This window comes from Bombina bombina, chromosome 4, assembly GCF_027579735.1.
Source record: "Bombina bombina isolate aBomBom1 chromosome 4, aBomBom1.pri, whole genome shotgun sequence".
Classification (NCBI taxonomy): domain Eukaryota; kingdom Metazoa; phylum Chordata; class Amphibia; order Anura; family Bombinatoridae; genus Bombina; species Bombina bombina.
In genome coordinates, this window is record NC_069502.1 from 810,536,087 (window position 1) to 810,559,310 (window position 23,224).

General features: G+C 39.4%; 1 protein-coding gene across 1 annotated transcript in view; it reads left to right on the forward strand.

Annotated features, from left to right (window-relative positions):
* Positions 1-23,224, forward strand: part of LOC128657074 (gastrula zinc finger protein XlCGF26.1-like) — a 226,567-nt gene that overhangs the window by 177,455 nt on the left and 25,888 nt on the right. Inside the window, exon 9 of the mRNA XM_053711306.1 lies at positions 17,915-18,019. Coding sequence (XP_053567281.1) covers positions 17,915-18,019 — 105 coding nt within the window. The remainder of the gene's footprint in view (positions 1-17,914; positions 18,020-23,224) is intronic.

Consider the following 23,224-nt stretch of genomic DNA (forward strand, 5'->3'; position numbering starts at 1 on the left):
TTTTTAAATTATATCAAAAATTTATCTTGGCACGAGAATTACATCCTTGTGACGTCAACTCACTGTACACCAACATTGCACACAACATTGGTCTATCAGCTATTAAAGCATATCTATATAAAGATAAAAATTTACCCACAAGTCAAAATAAATTTATATTGGATTGTATCCACTTCATTTTAAACAACAACAGTTTCATGTTCAATTAAGAAATTTACTTGCAAATAAAGGGTACTGCAATGGGCACAAGGTTCGCCCCCAGTTATGCTAATCTTTTCATGGGTCAGTTTGAAGAACAAAATATCTATAATGGCCCATGGGGGGCGAACCTTGTGCACTATTGCAGATACATAGATGACATTTTTATAATATGGAGAGGAGACATAGAGCTTCTCGAATCCTTTATGATAGATATCAATACTAATAACATGGGCATCTCATTCACACACGATTACAGTAGTCATAAAATCCACTACTTAGACATTGAAGTAGAAATAATAAATAACCAGGTACATACCCAAACCTACTTCAAAGACATTGATGCCAACAATTATGTCCACTTTGAAAGTTGTCACCTGGCTCAGTGGAAACTAAACATCCCTAAAAGTCAGTTCATGAGGGTAAAAAAGAACTGTTCCTCCTTAGATACCTATAAATCACAATCAGAAATCCTCAGTACCAGATTCATTGACAAAGGATATGACCCTAGACTAATAGAGAGGACACAGAAAGAAGTTGCCAATATAGACAGAGAATCACTTTTGATCACAAAAAACAAAGAAAAAAGAAATCCTCTTAAAAAGCACAACTTAGAGGAGAATAACCTAGACAATCTATTCATACCTTTTATCACTAACTATAGTGTACAACATTCAGAGATAAAAAAAGATACTTAAAAAACACTGGTATCTCCTAAAACAAGACCAAGTTCTAGGTCACAGATTAAAAAACCGTCCGGATGTTATCTTTAAAAAAACAAAAAATCTAAAGAATTGGCTTTCACCTAGCGAATTCAAAAAGAATAAAACAAAAAATGATAGAGATCTCGAAGGTGAAGCACTTGTTGGTTTCTACCCGTGCAATTCATGCAAGTCCTGCAAATATAGCTCAAAAATAAAAGAAATTAAGTCCACTACGACGGGTCAGTTCACTAAAATTAGAGAACTGATTAGATGTACAGACAAAAACATTATCTATTGCATTCAATGCTCTTGTAAATTATTTTACTTCGGACAAACGAGCAGAATGTTAAAAGACAGAATACGTGAACACATATTAAAAATTGAACACGAATCTGTTGACACTAATCTTTATGCACATTTTAAAGAGAAACATTCTAGTAACCTGAAACATTTTAAATTCTGGGGAATTAAAAAGATGAATTTAGGCAATAGAGGAGGAAATATGAACACACTCCTCACCAAGAAAGAAGCGGAATTTATATACAACTATAAAAGTCTTCACCCGTATGGCCTTAATTCTGAATTAGACCTCAATTTTATAATCTAGACTTCAAAGTACCTTAATAAATGACATGCCTTTCAAAAAAAGATTTAACAATCAAAAAAAGATGTAACTCCTAAAAAAGATCTGACTTTCAAAAAAAGAAATATGTCTTTCAAAAAAACGATTTCTTTCAAAAAACGATATGCTTTTCAAAAAAGATATGTTTTTCAAAAAACGATGTCTTTCAAAAAACGATATGTCTTTCAAAAAACGATATGCTTTTCAAAAAAGATATGTTTTTCAAAAAACGATATGTCTTTCAAAAAACGTTATGTTTTTCAAAAAACTACGTTTTTCAAAAAAAGATGTCTTTCAAAAAACGATGTCTTTCAAAAAACGATATGTTTTTCAAAAAACTACGTTTTTCAAAAAAAGATGTCTTTCAAAAAAAGATAAGTTTTTCAAAAAAAGATAAGTTTTTCAAAAAAAGATAAGTTTTTCAAAAAAAGATATGTCTTTCAAAAAAAGATATGTCTTTCAAAAAACGATATGTCTTTCAAAAAACGATATGTCTTTCAAAAAAGGATATGTTTCTCAAAAAAAGATACGTCTTTCAAATAAGGATGTGTTTTTGATATTATCATATTTCTATAGTATTTCACTTCAATATTTTTAGAGTTAACCATACTCACGACTTAATCACCACTAAAAAAGTTTTTTGTTGCAAATACGTACTGCTAGTGGTTTTATATATATATATATATATATATATATATATATATATATATAATATTTTTTCATATTTTTCCATAATCTTTCATGGAAATATTTCATGTACAATTTTTTGTATTATCTCTGGTATATAGATCTACTGCACAATCTAAATGCTTTCACTCCAATCCTCATTAGTTCTAACATTCATCAAAATAGAACAAAATGTTGAGGTATTTATAAACATATAACGAATGTTGATTAAACTGTGAAAAATCATGGTAAAACCCAGTCATATGACTTTCTCTCATCTAATCACATGCCTTTCTCTCATCTAATCACATGCCTTTCTCTCATCTAATCAAATGACTTTCTCTCATCTAATCACATGACCCTCTCTGATCCAATCACAGAGAACCACAGTGTATTTAAATTCATGAAAGACCATAATGAGCATCTTGATAAAGGCCTGACTAGGCTGAAACGCGTAGAAATTTGCTCATAACTTGTGAAATTAAGTAGTAGGTAAGGTGGTTGAGACCAACTCTAATTCACAGAGTTGTTTTTTCCTGGAAATACCATCATACCCATGATCTACTTTCTTCTGTCCAGCACTGGAATCTGAATAATATGGACACTGTTACAAACTTCACTTGCAATACAACTGCTTGACGTACATATGCGGTAGGTGCGGTGCATTGAGCCTCTTTAATATATGAATTGACTCTATATGCGTAATTCCCACCCATGACCCACATTTGTTAAAAGCAGTCTGATTCATTTTTACTTCAAAGAAACGAAGTCTGTCGTTGCTTATCATTACTCCTGCACTTTGACCTCCTGACCGGAACCGGTCCACAGCACGGGACATCCCGCAAATACGGCTGTGAATGTGTCATTGAAATTTAACTCACAGTCATTGGATACAAGCCAGAAGATTCTTGCAAGTTTTTCGCTGTTTTAAAAACAACGCAGAGGGAATTTTCCAAGTCATACCTGCATTCATATAAACAGCTGGATTAGACACTCTAATCACTGGCCTGATTGTGAAAGGACGGTAACATTGACTCTGTTTAAATTTTAACATTGTGTTACTTTGCAACATATTATTATTTTTATAGTTACTTACAGCACTACACACTGATGTTTTATATTTTATGTTGATTCTTATCCTATTTTAATTGTACTATTTTACTTTGTAACAGATGCCGGCATCGCTTATTGTAATACAATTATAAACAAATATAAACTTTTTTATTATACTCTTGTGTAATCCACGTTCCTTATATAGTTCTTTACCTCTCATATGCTGTTTTGTACAGTGCGTTCCCATATCCCCTTGTTCTTTTTCTATTTTGGTTTGATGTTAGGAGGTACACTTACCTTTTGGGAACAGCATTTGAGATTTGAGCGTTGTATCTTATACCTACCCTGTTGTTTTGAGTGTATATGTGTGACATGTCTGAAGGACGCAGATATTGACATAGATATTTGTTAAAATATATACATTTATTTTGGGGAATGAATAGCTTTTTTAACTCCATCCTCTCTTGGTGACATTGGACCCAGAGCAAAGGTTAGTGCACGTGCCTGACCATGGGACTCCCAGTAAAGTAACCTACAAGTTTCTCATAAAATTGTGCAAACATAAATAGCATTATAAACATGTTTTTTCAAAGAACTAACTTGTTATTTGACTGCTGTGCTAGCTTAGTCCTAAACATGTAAATAAGTCTCCTTTTTACTGGTTGCTAGGCGCCTCTATGGACGAGTTTACACCGTGCACCAGCAGTGATTCTGTGACATTTGTTTGCCGTGTGCTATAGATCGTTAGCAAGACCTAAGTTATCATATGACACCACACTGCAGAGGGTACACGTGCCTTAGCAGTACATTTCAAAATGTTAGATTTCTAATATAGTATTGTTTTATCTTTTTTATATTTATAGGCCATGTTCTCATTTTAATTTACCTTCTAAATAATACAGGATTTACTGAGACTGGTGTAGAGTCCTTTGGGAAATCAAGAGTTAAGTCATCATGTACAAATTTGTTAGCCTTACAATACCCCATATAGATAAAGACACTCATAGATAGACCGATATTTAACATTTACAGACATTTTAATGCGTCAAAGGGACATAAATTTTATTTTAAAATTAGATTCTTGAAAAAGGTTAAAAGTAATAACTGCTTCATTTTGTGCACACAAGCAATAGTTATAAAATGTAGTTTTCTGACTGAAGTAATTTTATTACATTATAATACTTTTGATAACATAGTTCATTTCTAGACATTCGAGAAATATTTATTTGCATATTTTCACTAATATAGTTTATTTTACATATTATATATATGTTTTTTATATAAAGTGATATTCTGGTCTTCATTACAAGTAAAGAATATCTGTTATAAATACAACAATCTAATAAATAAAACTAAATGCTTTGTGCACACCAGCAATAAGCCTCATGTTGTATATTAAACAAACTTGACCCTCTGCTGTGGTGTAAATGCTCTTAGCCTTTTTAAAGGACCAGTTCACTCAGGAGAGAGCGCTACTTAGCAGTAATAGCACCTTATTAACAATCAAAATGGATGAATAATCATAATTGTAATATGAAAAGTTTTTTTTTTTTTTTAACTTGTTTCATTCTTTGCGAGCCATCAAGCTTGATGATCCTCCAGAAAATGTATAAGTCTGGCCATTAAAGCTGTAGGTAATATCGATAATTCTTAAATTTGATATACGTGTTGCTCCTATACACAAAACCTATTTGCTACTTAAAAGTGAAATTCAGAAATCAATTTAAGCATAAACAGACAAATTTTATTTTTGGATTGTAAAATAATACCTCACTTTAAAATCAATCGTTCCAACCACATTCACACTAGCATACACACTGAACTATGTAGTTCAATAACAGTGCATTTAATAATACAATTACAGTATATAAAAAAATAGCAAATTTCATAAAAATCTCCCAATAAATGACACATATGTTACAACATTATAAAATGTCCCATGCTTGATTTTCCAATGAAAATTTACAGAATTCCCAACAATGGCCTGCTGAATTAGGCCGTAAAAAGGTGCTCTTTTATAAAATAGGCAATTTCTCACTGTAAATGTCAGCACCTTAACTCTTCACAGATTTTCAAAGTATTTAGGAAAGGCTCTTCTCAACATATGCTCCGTAACAGAATAGTCTCAATCAACTTTCAGTATTAGCCCCTGGTTTAGTTAACAGAAATCATTGTATCTGAACTTCTCACCTCTGTATTTGTGCATTCAACGTCTGTATTTCTGCTGTCAAGCAGGCTGTGAGAATCTGTTTTGTAGCAAGTACCTTAGCCATCATATGCTCACTACCTAGTCTTGTGTATCATGTTTCTGGTGTCAAGCAGGCTGTGAGAATCTGTTTTGTAGCAAGTACCTTAGCCATCATATGCTCACTACCTAGTCTTGTGTATCATGTTTTTGGTGTCAAGCAGGCTGTGAGAATCTGTTTTGTAGCAAGTACCTTAGCCATCATATGCTCACTACCTAGTCTTGTGTATCATGTTTCTGGTGACAAGCAGGCTGTGAGAATTTGTTTTGTAGCAAGTACCTTAGCCATCATATGCTCACTACCTAGTCTTGTGTATCATGTTTCTGGTGTCAACCAGGTTGTGAGAATTTCTGTTTTGTAGCAAGTACCTTAGCCATCATATGCTCACTACCTAGTCTTGTGTATCATGTTTCTGGTGTCAAGCAAGCTGTGAGAATCTGTTTTGTAGCAAGTACCTTAGCCATCATATGCTCACTACCTAGTCTTGTGTATCATGTTTCTGGTGTCAAACAGACTGTGAGAATTTGTTTTGTAGAAAGTACCTTAGCCATCATATGCTCACTACCTAGTCTTGTGTATCATGTTTCTGCTTTCAAGCAGGCTGTGAGAATCTGTTTTGTAGTAAGTACCTTAGCCATCATATGCTCACTACCTAGTCTTGTGTATCATGTTTCTGTTGTCAAGCAGGCTGTGAGAATTTGTTTTGTAGCAAGTACCTTAGCCATCATATGCTCACTACCTAGTCTTGTGTATCATGTTTCTGCTGTCAAGCAGGCTGTGAGAATCTGTTTTGTAGCAAGTACCTTAGCCATCATATTCTCACTACTTAGTCTTGTGTATCATGTTTCTGGTGTCAAGCAGGCTGTGGGAATCTGTTTTGTAGCAAGTACCTTAGCCATCATATGCTCACTACCTAGTCTTGTGTATAATGTTTCTGCTGTCAAGCAGACTGTGAGAATCTCTGTTTTGTAGCAAGTACCTTAGCCATCATATGCTCACTACCTAGTCTTGTGTATCATGTTTCTGCTTTCAAGCAGGCTGTGAGAATCTGTTTTGTAGTAAGTACCTTAGCCATCATATGCTCACTACCTAGTCTTGTGTATCATGTTTCTGTTGTCAAGCAGGCTGTGAGAATTTGTTTTGTAGCAAGTACCTTAGCCATCATATGCTCACTACCTAGTCTTGTGTATCATGTTTCTGCTGTCAAGCAGGCTGTGAGAATCTGTTTTGTAGCAAGTACCTTAGCCATCATATTCTCACTACTTAGTCTTGTGTATCATGTTTCTGGTGTCAAGCAGGCTGTGGGAATCTGTTTTGTAGCAAGTACCTTAGCCATCATATGCTCACTACCTAGTCTTGTGTATCATGTTTCTGCTTTCAAGCAGGCTGTGAGAATTTGTTTTGTAGCAAGTGCCTTAGCCATCATATGCTCACTACCTAGTCTTGTGTATCATGTTTCTGCTGTCAAGCAGGCTGTGAGAATTTGTTTTGTAGCAAGTACCTTAGCCATCATATGCTCACTACCTAGTCTTGTGTATCATGTTTCTGGTGTCAAGCAGGCTGTGAGAATCTCTGTTTTGTAGAAAGTACCTTAGCCATCATATGCTCACTACCTAGTCTTGTGTATCATGTTTCTGGTGTCAAGCAGGCTGTGAGAATCTGTTTTGTAGCAAGTACCTTAGCTATCATATGCTCACTACCTAGTCTTGTGTATCATGTTTCTGGTGTCAAGCAGGCTGTGAGAATCTGTTTTGTAGCAAGTACCTTAGCCATCATATGCTAACTACCTAGTCTTGTGTATCATGTTTATGGTGTCAAGCAGGCTGTGAGAATTTGTTTTATAGCAAGTACCTTAGCCATCATATGCTCACTACCTAGTCTTTTGTGTATTATGTTTCTGGTGTCAAGCAGGCTGTGAGAATCTCTGTTTTGTAGCAAGTACCTTAGCCATCATATGCTCACTACCTAGTCTTGTGTATCATGTTTCTGGTGTCAAGCAGGCTGTGAGAATCTGTTTTGTAGCAAGTACCTTAGCCATCATATGCTCACTACCTAGTCTTGTGTATCATGTTTCTGGTGTCAAGCAGGCTGTGAGAATCTGTTTTGTAGCAAGTACCTTAGCCATCATATGCTCACTACCTAGTCTTGTGTATTATGTTTCTGGTGTCAAGCAGGCTGTGAGAATTTGTTTTATAGCAAGTACCTTAGCCATCATATGCTCACTACCTAGTCTTGTGTATTATGTTTCTGGTGTCATGCAGGCTGTGAGAATTTGTTTTGTAGCAAGTACCTTAGCCATCATATGCTCACTACCTAGTCTTGTGTATCATGTTTCTGGTGTCAAGCAGGCTGTGAGAATTTTAGCTGCAGTGATTTCTCTCCCAGTCTAGCGGTTGTATTACACAGCCTGTCCCAGTCTCATCAATTCTATAGAGATGTTTTGTGCAGTCAACATTCTAATGTTTATTGCGCATAGGAATTTTTCAAGGTTGTAAAGGTGATTTATGTTCACTGTTACACAGCAGTCTTTGCAGGATATACAATGCAGCCACACGTTTCTCCAACATTGGTGTGTCCGGTCCACGGCGTCATCCTTACTTGTGGGAATATTCTCTTCCCCAACAGGAAATGGCAAAGAGCACAGCAAAAGCTGTCCATATAGCCCCTCCTCAGGCTCCACCCCCCAGTCATTCTCTTTGCCGCTCTGAACAAGTAGCATCTCCACGGAGATGGTGAAGAGTATGTGGTGTTTAGTTGTAGTTTTTATTCTTCTATCAAGAGTTTGTTATTTTAAAATAGTGCCGGTTTGTACTATTTACTCTAAAACAGAAAAGATGAAGAGTTCTGTTTAAAAGAGGAGTATGATTTTAGCAGCAGTAACTAAAATCAATTACTGTTCCCACACAGGACTGTTGAGCCCAGAGAACTTCAGTTGGGGGGAACAGGTTGCAGACTTTTCTGCTCAAGGTATGACTAGTCCATTTTCTAACAAGACTGTGTAATGCTAGAAGACTGTCATTTTCCCTCTTGGGGATCGGTAAGCCATTTCTCCAACATAGGTGTGTCCGGTCCACGGCGTCATCCTTACTTGTGGGATATTCTCTTCCCCAACAGGAAATGGCAAAGAGCCCAGCAAAGCTGGTCACATGATCCCTCCTAGGCTCCGCCTTCCCCAGTCATTCTCTTTGCCGTTGTACAGGCAACATCTCCACGGAGATGGCTTAGAGTTTTTTAGTGTTTAACTGTAGTTTTTATTATTCAGGGGATGAGCTTCCGCAGACCAGAGTGGGTCATTGTCACGACCGACGCCAGTCTGGTGGGCTGGGGCGCGGTCTGGGGACCCCTGAAAGCTCAGGGTCTTTGGTCTCGGGAAGAATCTCTTCTCCCGATAAATATTCTGGAACTGAGAGCGATATTCAATGCTCTCAAGGCTTGGCCTCAGCTAGCAAAGGCCAAGTTCATACGGTTTCAATCAGACAACATGACGACTGTTGCGTACATCAACCATCAGGGGGGAACAAGGAGTTCCCTGGCGATGGAAGAAGTGACCAAAATCATTCAATGGGCGGAGACTCACTCCTGCCACTTGTCTGCAATCCACATCCCAGGAGTGGAAAATTGGGAAGCGGATTTTCTGAGTCGTCAGACATTTCATCCGGGGGAGTGGGAACTCCATCCGGAAATCTTTACCCAAATTACTCAATTATGGGGCATTCCAGACATGGATCTGATGGCCTCTCGTCAGAACTTCAAGGTTCCTTGCTACGGGTCCAGATCCAGGGATCCCAAGGCGACTCTAGTGGATGCACTAGTAGCACCTTGGACCTTCAAACTAGCTTATGTATTCCCGCCGTTTCCTCTCATCCCCAGGCTGGTAGCCAGGATCAATCAGGAGAGAGCATCGGTGATCTTGATAGCTCCTGCGTGGCCACGCAGGACTTGGTATGCAGATCTGGTGAATATGTCATCGGCTCCACCATGGAAGCTACCTTTGAGACGAGACCTTCTTGTTCAAGGTCCGTTCGAACATCCGAATCTGGTCTCACTCCAACTGACTGCTTGGAGATTGAACGCTTGATCTTATCAAAGCGAGGGTTCTCAGATTCTGTCATTGATACTCTTGTTCAGGCCAGAAAGCCTGTAACTAGAAAAATTTACCACAAAATATGGAAAAAATATATCTGTTGGTGTGAATCTAAAGGATTCCCTTGGGACAAGGTAAAAATTCCTAAGATTCTATCCTTTCTTCAAGAAGGTTTGGAGAAAGGATTATCTGCTAATTCCTTGAAGGGACAAATTTCTGCCTTGTCTGTATTACTTCACAAAAAGCTGGCAGCTGTACCAGATGTTCAAGCCTTTGTTCAGGCTCTGGTTAGAATCAAGCCTGTTTACAAACCTTTGACTCCTCCTTGGAGTCTCAATTTAGTTCTTTCAGTTCTTCAGGGGGTTCTGTTTGAACCCTTACATTCCGTTGATATTAAGTTATTATCTTGGAAAGTTTTGTTTTTGGTTGCAATTTCTTCTGCTAGAAGAGTTTCAGAATTATCTGCTCTACAGTGTTCTCCTCCTTATCTGGTGTTCCATGCAGATAAGGTGGTTTTACGTACTAAACCTGGTTTTCTTCCGAAAGTTGTTTCTAACAAAAACATTAACCAGGAGATAGTCGTGCCTTCTTTGTGTCCGAATCCAGTTTCAAAGAAGGAACGTTTGTTGCACAATTTGGATGTTGTCCATGCTCTAAAATTCTATTTAGATGCTACAAAGGATTTTAGACAAACATCTTCCTTGTTTGTTGTTTATTCTGGTAAAAGGAGAGGTCAAAAAGCAACTTCTACCTCTCTCTCTTTTTGGATTAAAAGCATCATCAGATTGGCTTATGAGACTGCCGGACGGCAGCCTCCTGAAAGAATCACAGCTCATTCCACTAGGGCTGTGGCTTCCACATGGGCCTTCAAGAACGAGGCTTCTGTTGATCAGATATGTAAGGCAGCGACTTGGTCTTCACTGCACACTTTTACTAAATTTTACAAGTTTGATACTTTTGCTTCTTCTGAGGCTATTTTTGGGAGAAAGGTTTTGCAAGCCGTGGTGCCTTCCATCTAGGTGACCTGATTTGCTCCCTCCCTTCATCCGTGTCCTAAAGCTTTGGTATTGGTTCCCACAAGTAAGGATGACGCCGTGGACCGGACACACCTATGTTGGAGAAAACAGAATTTATGTTTACCTGATAAATTACTTTCTCCAACGGTGTGTCCGGTCCACGGCCCGCCCTGGTTTTTTTAATCAGGTCTGATAATTTATTTTCTTTAACTACAGTCACCATGGTATCATATGGTTTCTCCTATGCAAATATTCCTCCTTTACGTCGGTCGAATGACTGGGGTAGGCGGAGCCTAGGAGGGATCATGTGACCAGCTTTGCTGGGCTCTTTGCCATTTCCTGTTGGGGAAGAGAATATCCCACAAGTAAGGATGACGCCGTGGACCGGACACACCGTTGGAGAAAGTAATTTATCAGGTAAACATAAATTCTGTTTTTCTTAGACTCATGACAGAATGAAGGCTTATTAATGGGCTATTTACTGGTTGACACTCTTGTGGGCTAAATCGATTGCTTTATTCAATATTTATATGAGGTTTGAAGTGATTTTGCATAACCTAGGTATTGGGGAACGTTTTTGGGCGCCAGGCAGTAGTTTAGACACCTTCCCAGTTAGGAAGGGCCTTTCTCTCTAGTAGGCAGAGCCTCATTTTCGCGCCATAATTGCGCAGTTTATTTTGGATGCAGTGCATGCAGCTTCATGTGAGAGGGTCTGGTGGCCAGTATAAACGTTCCTGGAAGGCTTATTTTGGTATCGTATAACCCCTAAGGACAGGTGAAGTCGCAGCAAACGCTGTGGCTGGGACTGTAGTGGTTTAAAGTTGCTAATTGATAAAACAGCTCCGGTTTCCTCATTTAAAGGGTTACAAGTCTGAAAATTGGGGTGCAATACTTTTAAGGCATTAAGACACTAGGGTGCAAATTAATTTGGTAAAGATCGGATATTTCCTTCATAGTTTTTCACATATCCAGAAATAAAGTGTGCTCTTTTTAACATTTAAAGAGACAGTAACGGTTTTGTTTAAAAACGGTTTTATTGCATTAATAGCCTGTCTAACATGTCTGCACCTTCAGATAGAACATGTTCTGTATGTATGGAGGCCAAGGTGGTCCCCCCTTTAAATGTATGTGATAATTGTGCCATGGCGTCCAAACAGAGTAAGGACAGTACTGTCACATTTAATAAGGTTGCCCAAGATGATTCCTCAAGTGAAGGTAGTGGGGATAGTGCATCATCCTCTCCTTCTGTGTCAACACCAGTTATACCCGCGCAGGCGACACCTAGTACATCTAGCGCGCCAATGCTTGTTACTATGCAACAGTTAACGGCAGTTATGGATAATTCTATAGCTAATATTTTATCCAAAATGCCAGCATTTCAAAGAAAGCATGATTGCTCAGTTTTAAATACAGTAGAGCAAGAGTGCGCTGACGATAATTTATCTGTCATACCCTCACACCAGTCAGAATTGGCAGTGAGGGAGGTTTTGTCGGAGGGAGAAATTTCTGATTCAGGAAGAATTTCTCAACAGGCAGAACCTGATGTTGTGACTTTTAAATTTAAGTTAGAGCATCTCTGCGCCTTACTTAAGGAGGTACTATCTACGCTGGATGATTGTGACTCTTTGGTCATTCCAGAAAAATTGTGCAAAATGGACAAATTTCTAGAGGTCCCGGTGCACCCTGATGCTTTTCCAATACCTTTTGTCCCACCTCCTATATTTAAGAAAATGTTCCCCATGGTCGACCCAAGGAAGGACGCATGGCAAACAGTCCCTAAGGTTGAGGGGGCAGTTTCTACGCTAGCCAAACGCACGACTATTCCCATTGAGGACAATTGTGCTTTCAAAGATCCTATGGATAAAAAATTGGAGGGTTTGCTTAAAAAGATTTTTGTTCAGCAAGGTTTCCTCCTCCAACCAATTTCGTGCATTATTCCTGTCACTACGGCGGCGTGTTTTTGGTTTGATGAACTAGAAAAGTCGCTTAATATGGAGACTCCATATGAGGAAGTCATGGACAGAATTCACGCACTTAAGTTAGCTAATTCCTTTATTTTAGATGCCGCTTTGCAATTGGCGAGGTTAGCGGCGAAAAATTCAGGGTTTGCAATTGTGGCGCGCAGAGCGCTCTGGCTAAAGTCTTGGTCGGCGGATGTATCTTCCAAGACAAAATTGCTTAATATTCCTTTCAAAGGTAAGACCCTTTTTGGGCCAGAATTGAAGGAAATTATTTCAGACATCACTGGGGGAAAGGGCCATGCCCTCCCACAGGATAGGCCTTTTAAGGCTAAGAATAAGTCCAATTTTCGTTCCTTTCGTAACTTCAGGAACGGACCGTCTCCTAACTCTGCAGCCTCTAGACACGAGGGTAACGCTTCCCAGGCTAAGCCAGCTTGGAAACCAATGCAAGGCTGGAACAAGGGTAAACAGGCCAAGAAGCCTGCTGCTGCTACCAAGACAGCATGAAGGGGTAGCCCCCGATCCGGGACCGGATCTAGTAGGGGGCAGACTCTCTCTCTTTGCTCAGGCTTGGGCAAGAGATGTTCCGGATCCCTGGGCACTAGAAATAGTCTCTCAGGGTTATCTTCTAGAATTCAAGGAACTTCCTCCAAGGGGAAGGTTCCACATGTCTCGCTTATCTTCAGACCAGATAAAGAGACAGGCATTCTTACATTGCGTAGGAGACCTGCTAAAGATTGGAATGATACACCCAGTTCCAACAGAGGAACAAGGTCAGGGGTTTTACTCAAACCTGTTTGTAGTTCCCCAAAAAGAGGGAACTTTCAGACCAATTCTGGATTTAAAAATTCTAAACCAATTCCTCAGAGTTCCATCATTCAAAATGGAAACCATTCGAACAATTTAACCTACAATCCAGGAGGGTCAATATATGACTACCGTGGATTTAAAGGATGCGTACCTACACATTCCTATCCACAAAGATCATCATCAGTTCCTAAGGTTCGCCTTTCTGAACAAACATTACCAGTTCGTGGCTCTTCCGTTCGGTTTAGCCACTGCTCCCAGAATTTTCACAAAGGTGCTAGGGTCCCTTCTAGCGGTTCTAAGACCGAGGGGCATTGCAGTGGCACCTTATCTAGACGACATTCAAGCGTCGTCTCTTTCCAAGGCAAAGGCTCATACAGACATTGTTCTAGCCTTTCTCAGATCTCACGGGTGGAAGGTGAACGTAGAAAAGAGTTCCCTGTCCCCGTCAAGAGTTCCCTTTTTGGGAACAATAATAGATTCTTTAGAAATGAAAATCTTCCTGACAGAGGTCAGAAAGTCAAAGCTTCTAAACGCTTGTCAAGTTCTTCACTCTATTCTGCAGCCTTCCATAGCTCAGTGCATGGAAGTAATAGGATTGATGGTTGAAGCAATGGACATAGTTCCTTTTGCTCGAATTCATCTAAGACCATTACAACTGTGCATGCTCAATCAGTGGAATGGGGACTATGCAGACTTGTCTCCCCAGATTCAAGTAGACCAGGTAACCAGAGACTCACTCCGTTGGTGGTTGACTCAGGATCACCTATCTCAGGGAATGAGTTTCCGCAGACCAGAGTGGGTCATTGTCACGACCGACGCCAGTCTATTAGGCTGGGGCGCGGTCTGGGACTCCCTGAAAGCTCAGGGTCTATGGTCTCGGGAAGAGTCCCTTCTCCCGATAAACATCCTGGAACTGAGAGCGATATTCAATGCGCTCCGGGCTTGGCCTCAACTAGCGAAGGCCGGATTCATAAGATTCCAGTCGGACAACATGACGACTGTAGCTTACATCAACCATCAGGGAGGAACAAAGAGTTCCTTGGCAATGAGAGAGGTATCCAAGATCATCAAATGGGCGGAGGATCACTCCTGCCACCTATCTGCGATTCACATCCCAGGAGTAGACAACTGGGAGGCGGATTATTTGAGTCGTCAGACTTTCCATCCGGGGGAGTGGGAACTCCACCCAGAGGTCTTTGCCCAGTTAACTCAATTATGGGGCATTCCAGACATGGATCTGATGGCGTCTCGTCAGAACTTCAAGGTTCCTCGCTACGGGTCCAGATCCACGGATCCCAAGGCGACTCTAGTGGATGCATTAGTGGCGCCTTGGTCGTTCAACCTAGCTTATGTGTTTCCACCATTTCCTCTCCTTCCCAGGCTCGTAGCCAGGATCAAACAGGAGAAGGCCTTGGTGATTCTGATAGCTCCTGCGTGGCTACGCAGGACTTGGTATGCAGACCTGGTAAATATGTCATCGGTTCCACCATGGAAGCTACCTTTGAGACAGGATCTTCTAGTACAAGGTCCATTCGAACATCCAAATCTAGTTTCTCTGCAGCTGACTGCTTGGAAATTGAACGCTTGATTTTATCCAAGTGTGGATTTTCAAATACAGTGATAGATACTCTGGTCCAAGCCAGAAAACCTGTGACTAGAAAGATTTACCATAAAATATGGAAAAAATATATCTGTTGGTGTGAATCCAAGGGATTCTCCTGGAGTAAAATTAAAATTCCTACGATTCTTTCCTTTCTCCAAGATGGTTTGGATAAAGGGTTGTCAGCGAGTTCTCTAAAAGCACAGATTTCTGCCTTATCTGTTTTGTTACACAAACGCCTGGCAGCTGTGCCAGATGTACAAGCTTTTGTACAGGCTTTGGTCAGAATCAAGCCTGTTTACAGACCCATGACTCCTCCTTGGAGTCTAAATTTAGTTCTTTCAGTTCTTCAAGGGGTTCCGTTTGAACCTTTACATTCCATAGATATCAAATTACTATCTTGGAAAGTTCTGTCTTTGGTTGCTATTTCTTCTGCTAGAAGAGTTTCTGAATTATCTGCTTTGCAGTGTGATCCACCCTATCTGGTGTTCCATTCAGATAAGGTCGTTTTGCGTACCAAGCCTGGTTTTCTTCCGAAAGTTGTTTCCAACAAGAATATTAACCAGGAAATAGTTGTTCCTTCTCTGTGTCCGAATCCAGTTTCAAGCAAGGAACGTTTGTTACACAATTTAGATGTAGTCCGTGCTTTAAAGTTCTATTTAGAAGCAACAAAGGATTTTAGACAAACCTCATCCTTGTTTGTCGTTTACTCTGGTAAGAGGAGAGGACAAAAAGCTACTGCTACCTCTCTTTCTTTCTGGCTGAAAAGCATTATCCGATTGGCTTATGAGACTGCCGGACGGCAGCCTCCTGAACGAATCACAGCTCACTCCACTAGGGCTGTGGCTTCCACATGGGCCTTCAAGAACGAGGCTTCTGTTGATCAGATATGTAAGGCAGCGACTTGATCTTCTCTGCACACTTTTGCCAAATTTTACAAATTTGATACTTTTGCTTCTTCGGAGGCTATTTTTGGGAGAACGGTTTTGCAAGCCGTGGTGCCTTCTGTTTAGGTAACCTGATTTGCTCCCTCCCTTCATCTGTGTCCTAAAGCTTTGGTATTGGATCCCACAAGTAAGGATGACGCCGTGGACCGGACACACCAATGTTGGAGAAAACAGAATTTATGCTTACCTGATAAATTTCTTTCTCCAACGGTGTGTCCGGTCCACGGCCCGCCCTGGTTTTTTAATCAGGTTTGAAAAATTTCTTTCTCTATACACTACAGTCACCACGGCACCCTATAGTTTCTCCTTTTTTTCTCCTAACCGTCGGTCGAGTGACTGGGGGGTGGAGCCTGAGGAGGGGCTATATGGACAGCTTTTGCTGTGCTCTTTGCCATTTCCTGTTGGGGAAGAGAATATTCCCACAAGTAAGGATGACGCCGTGGACCGGACACACCGTTGGAGAAAGAAATTTATCAGGTAAGCATAAATTCTGTTTTTCAGCAGGTTTGACAGCAGTACATCCTTTCCCCCACTATTGCCCCCCCCCCCTTCTCCGAGCGTTGCAGATTAATAAATGTAATGTGCACACAGGTCATAAGGCACAGCTCATCTGATGCACATGTTCAACACTTCTCCAAACTTTGATTAACAAAAGCTTGTTACTATAGCTCTGACATAAGAGGGAATAAGGGGAGGTTAGGGAACTATAGAGGGTTTATGGCATTTAAGCCCAGTGTTGAATTAGACACTAACTTATCAAATATATAGGTTTTAAAATATCACTTTATTAACATATATACAAATGGACAAAAACGACACTAAAGTGGATTGTCAGAGATGGGTATGTGCACTTCCAAACTCTTTTGAATCACTAATCCCAAATCGGTGTCTTACCAATTAAAAACATGAGGGCTGTGTGGACCTAGAGGTAGTGTGGGTTATTAGTTATATTCAATATAGGAAGGCTTAGACAGACGGCTATCTGTATATCTCAGTATCATACATATGCCAGTTCAATCATAGTCACATCTGATAGCAGACACCCTATGCGCTCAAAGGCGACCTCCTGCCTGCGTATTGCTTTGATTGAACAAAGTCAGCCGATTTCTAGCTAGTTTCCTATAGTTAAATTGGAACAGACTAACTCAATACACACAAATTCACACACATTCAATAATATACAGTATGACACACTGGTAGTGGAATGCTTAGTGAGTTATGTATACTAAATACTATTCATCTGTTAAATACCTTCAATATGAATCAATGGTGCACTGAGAAATAAATCTCTTACATGCCTATTTATAATAACCTTTTTATGTTTGTAATCATATTCAACATAGATGTATCTCACTATGATGAGGGAATAGCTAGCATATTTCTAAGCGTACTATGTGGTGTTTTAACTATGCAGTTTTTCAAACTGCCTTCGCCAGATTTTTCCAATCACAAAAGTGCATAGCACTATATTAGTATTCAATCCCTTCTATAGCAATCAACCCCCAGTGCAGATACTGTGGTATATATCAAACCGCTACTATGAGTGCTGAGCTCTGTGTTAGATCATTAGTGATTCAAAGGAGTTTGGAAGTGCACATACCCATCTCTGGCAATCCATTTTAGTGTCTTATACACTGTTTTTTGTCCATTTGCATATATGTTAATAAAGTGTTATTTTAAAACCTATATATTTGATAAGAGGGAATAACAAGCTTGAGGGGCGGCGCATGCGCAATGCGCTAAAGGGAGTAATAACAGACTGGCCGCACATCCAGAAAATATTCTTAGGGGCTTAGGCAATGTACTTTGTAAACAGACATTAAAAAAATATTTATAAATGCAGACGATTCACACAGAATGTTCAGCACTAACGTACTTAACTTCCTGCTATTATGTTTACAAATGTATTACTTTTTGTGTGAACTGTCCCTTTAAGTTAACTGTAGGAGTTTGATTTTATTTTGGAAATTTCAGCGATTTATTTATTTATTCTTTTTTTCCCCCAAGGTGAAAACGATGCTAAGATTTCATGTAACATGGGACAAACAGAAGATCAGTGGCTAAGAAATGTCCAACCATCAGAGCAGGAAATTTGTGCCAATATAAGTACAGGTGAGTGTACGAGATGTCTGAGGGACGCAGGGTTCAGTGTGAGTGTACATGTGTGAGATGTCTGAGGGATGCAGGGTGCAAGTGAGTGTACATGTGTGAGATGTCTGAGGGACGCAGGGTGCAAGTGAGTGTACGTGTGTGAGATGTCTGAGGGACGCAGGGTGCAAGTGAGTGTACGTGTGTGACATGTCTGAGGGACGCAGGGTGCAAGTGAGTGTACGTGTGTGAGATGTCTGAGGGACGCAGGGTGCAAGTGAGTGTACGTGTGTGAGATGTCTGAGGGACGCAGGGTGCAAGTGAGTGTACGTGTGTGAGATGTCTGAGGGTCGCAGGGTACAAGTGAGTGTACGTGTGTGACATGTCTGAGGGATGCAGGGTGCAAGTGAGTGTACGTGTGTGACATGTCTGAGGGACGCAGGGTGTAAGTGAGTGTACGTGTGTGAGATATCTGAGAGACGCAGGGTGCAAGTGGGTGCACGTGTGTGAGATGTCTGTGGGAAGTCGGGCACGTGTGAGTGTACGTGTGTGACATGTCTGAGGGAAGTAGGGCATGTGTGATTGTACGTGTGTGACATGTCTGAGGGAAGCAGGGCACGCATGAGTGTATGTGTGTCATATGTTTGAGGAAAGTAGGGCACATGTGTGTGACATGTCTGAGGGAAGCAGGGCACATGTGAGTGTATGTGTGTGACATGTCTGTTAAGTAAGGCACGTGAGTGTGTGTGACATGTCCGTGGGAAGTAGGGCACGTGTGTGTGTGTGTGACATGTATGTGGGAAGCAGGGCACATGTGATTGTACGTGTGTGATATGTCTAAAGGATGCAGGGCATAGGTGAGTGTATATGGGTGACACTTCAGAGGGACGCAGGGCACAGGTGAGTGTAAGTGTGTGACATGTCTGGGATGGAGGGGATAGGTGTGTGTACGTGTGACATATCTAAGGAAAGCAGTTTACATGTGTGACACTTGAGAGGGATGTAGGGCAAAGTGAGTGTTTGTGTGGCAAGTCTGTGAGAAACAGGGCACAGATAGTGTATGTGAGCGACATGTGAGGGTTGCAGGCACAGGTGAGTGTATGTGTGAGATGTGTCTGCTGGAAACAGAGCACAGGTGAGTGTACATGTCTATGTGTATGTTCCCTAATAAAGTTTATTCTACTTATTATATATTACCTTTTTATATAAAGTGATAATCTGGTCTTCATTGCAAGTAAAGAATATATGGCATAAATGCAAACATTTCTAAAAAAAATAAAACTAAATGTTTTGTGCTCATAAGCAATAATTATTTAAAGGGACACTCAAATAAACTTTTATGATTCAGAAAGAGCATTCAGTTTTATGATACTTTCAAATTTACTTACATTTTCAAATTTTGCAGTCTTTTTATATACACACTTTCTGGGGAACAAGCGCCTACTGAGCATGTGCATATGTATAATAGTCTGTGATTGACAGATGTCTGTCACATGATAAAGGGGGGCGGAAAAAGGGAAGAAAAAATTAATTTGACAGAATTTTTTTTACTGCTTATTTGAAATTCAGAGTAGGTGTTATTGTCTTGTCTTTTCTCTTGTAAGGTGTATCCAGTCCACGGGTTCATCCATTACTTGTGGGATATTCTCCTTCCCAACAGGAAGCTGCAAGAGGACACCCACAGCAGAGCTGTCTATATAGCTCCTCCCCTAACCCCCACCTCCAGTCATTCTCTTGCAGCTCTCGACAAGATAGGAAGTATCAAGAGATATGTGGTGACTTAGTGTAGTTTTACCTTCAATCAAGAGTTTGTTATTTTTAAACGGTACCAGCGTTGTACTGTTTTACTCTCAGGCAGAAATTAGAAGAAGAATTCTGCCTGGAGGTTGATGATCTTAGCAGCTTGTAACTAAGGTCCATCTCTGTTCTCACACATAACTGAAGAGTATGGGAAAACTTCAGTTGGGGGAACGGTCTGCAGATTACCTGCTTTGAGGTATGTTCAGTATTTTATTTCTAGAGAGATGAATAAGTTCTAGAAAATGCTGACAGAGCCTTGTGTATTTGAGGTAAGCTAGATGCAGTGATTTAACGACTGGGATCATGCTTACAAAACAGGGTAATACTCATGTTAATACTCATATTACTTAGTGACAAAACGTTTACATGTTTTCATAAATAGAACATTTTTCCTCTGAGGGAGATAAGTCTTTATTTGGGGCCTAGTTTCCACATGGCTAGTCAGATACTCCTAGGAGTACTTTCTTAAGGCCCCTCTGACATCCAGTACATGGTGGGAGGGGCCTATTTCTTTCATGTAATTAGCAAGAGTCCATGAGCTAGTGACGTATGGGATATACATTCCTACCAGGAGGGGCAAAGTTTCCCAAACCTTAAAATGCCTATAAATACACCCCTCACCACACCCACAATTCAGTTTTTACAAACTTTGCCTCCCATGGAGGTGGTGAAGTAAGTTTGTGCTAAGATTCTACGTTGATATGCGCTTCGCAGCAGGCTGAAGCCCGGTTTTCCTCTCAGAGTTCAGTGAATGTCAGAGGGATGTGAAGAGAGTATTGCCTATTTGAATACCATGGTCTTCCTCTAGGGGATCTATTTCATAGGTTCTCTGTTATCAGTCGTAGAGATTTCTTCTCCTACCTCCCTTTTCAGATCGACAATATACTCTTATATACCATTACCTCTACTTATTCTCGTTTCAGTACTGGTTTGGCTATCTACTTTATGTAGATGAGTGTCTTTGGGTAAGTAAGTCTTATCTTTTATTTATGACACTCTCAGCTATGGTTTGGCACTTTATATGTAAAGTTCTAAATATATGTTTTATACTTATATTTGCCATGATTCAGGTCAATCAGTTTATTTTCCTTCTTTCAGACTGTCAGTTTCATTTTTTTGGGAAAATGCATATGAATTAAAATATTTTGCTTACCTAAATTTTCAATTGGCTTTTTTCCTTTAAATTGCGGGCTGTTAGGCTCGTGGGTGCAAAAAATGCTAGAATTTATTGCGTCATTTTTGGCACGAGATTGACGTTTGTCTGACGTCAATGACGTCATTTCCGGGTCGTAGTTGAACCCGGAAGTTTTCACGTAGTTGCATCATTTTTGGCTCTCGTGCTTGTTGCAGACGTTTTTGGCGCCAAAAAATATGTGGGCGTCATTCTTGGCGCCAGATTTTTAACATTATTTAAGTCTCATTGTTTCGTTGCTTCTAGTTTCTAGAGGCCTATTCTGTTTGCATTTTTTTCCCATTCCTGAAACTGTCATTTAAGGAATTTGATAATTTTGCTTTATATGTTGTTTTTTCTATTACATATTGCAAGATATTCCAAAAACTGTTCCTGTATCAGAAAATGCTGAGGGATTCCTGATGACTGATATCAGTCCTACCAAAGCTAAGTTCATTTATTTTAATGTTATGAATGTTTATCTTTAGCTATGGTTTGTAATAAGTTATTATGATAAACTTTTACACGCAGAGTCCATTAGTATTTATGCATTATCTATTGCTATTCTTTTTACATCTTATGTACAAGATATATTTAGGAATTTATAAGAATATTTTTCTGATTCTATTCTAAAGGCTTTGTCTGCCATCCCGCCTTCTAATAAAAATTTTAGGTCTTTTTTAAACTTCTCATTTAGTTGATGAAGTTTCAAATGACCAACAACATACTGAATTATCCTTCTCTGATGGTGTTTTTTCTCATTCAGAATATTCTTCATCAGATATTAACACTAACAAATCTACTTTTTTATTTTTAAATAGAGTACATTCGTTCTTTGTTGAAAAGGTGTTGATTATTTTGGATATTGAAGTAACTAGTTCTTTTGATTAAGACTAGCTAACATTTAAATTCTGCTTATTAACCTTCTGTGGTTTCTTCAGAGGTTTTCTCCAGTTCCTGATACTAGGGAATGGAATAGCCCGGGAATTTCTTTTATTCCTTCGTTAAGGTTTTTAAATTGTATCCTTTGCCGGCAGTTAGTTTTAAGTTTTGAGGAAAGATCCCCCAAGTTAATGGGGCTATCTCTACTCTTGCTTAACATACTACTATTCCTATAGCAAATAGTATTTATTTTTTTCCTTCAGATGGGAAACTTGTATCTTATTTAAGGAAAATTATTTATTTTCAGGTACTTTTTTTTAGACCCGTAATTTATTTGGCTGATGTTGCATCTGCTTCAACTTTCTGGTTGGATACTTTAGTGCAACAAGTATCGGATTATGATTTGTTTAGCATTGTTAAGTTGATCAACATGCTAATAATTTCATTTGTGTCATCATTTATTTGATATTTTTGCAAATGAGGTTTAATCTATGTCTTTAGCTATTTTAGCTAGAAGAACTTTGTGACTTCAATCTTGGAATGCTAATTTGATTTCTAAATTCCATATTTCTTTTTTTCCAAGGTAATCAATTATTTGGTTCACAATTGGATTCAATTCTTCTACTGTTACTCTGAGCTTCAAGATTGAGTTCTAAGACTAAAACTTAAGCTTATTTTAGTTTTTGTTCTTACTAAGGAACGGAATCCAAATTCTTCCCCAAGTAACATGTTTATAATTGGAAGTTTTCTTCATTCAATTTAAGCCATTTAAAATATCAAAGTCAGCTCCCCACATTTGCATGTAGGTGCGGTTCTTATTCCAGCTTAGCTGGTAAGGGGCAGGTTAAGACTTTTTAAAAAAATTGTTTGGTTCAATTCGGTCCAAACTTCTTAGATTTGGGTACAGAATAGGATTCAGAATAAAACCGCCTGTGAGAAGTCTTTTTTCTCTAACATATTCCAGCTATTCCAGTAATGCTCACACTTTCCTGAAGTGTGTTTCAGACCTGTATGTATTGGTTACTTGTGAAGCGCGGCTGGTCACCCGTTGGGGCTCAAGGCGCTGCTCAGACCTGGAGTTTTCTGGGGTATTTATACCAGTTCCATTTTAGGAACAGGGTTTGGGGGTTTTATTCAAAACTATTCATTGTCCCAAAGATAGAAAATCTTTTTGAATTGTCATAAGTGTACCATCGTTTAGAATGGTGTTTATATGGTCTATTCTGCCTTTTGGTCAGTGAGGGCATTATTTGTTTTCATTAGATACAATAGATGCATATCTTCATTTTCTGTTTTCATTCAGATTATTTTCATTTTCTGAGATTCTCTTTTTTGACAAGCATTACCAATTTGTCGCTTTTCCTTCAGGTCTAGCG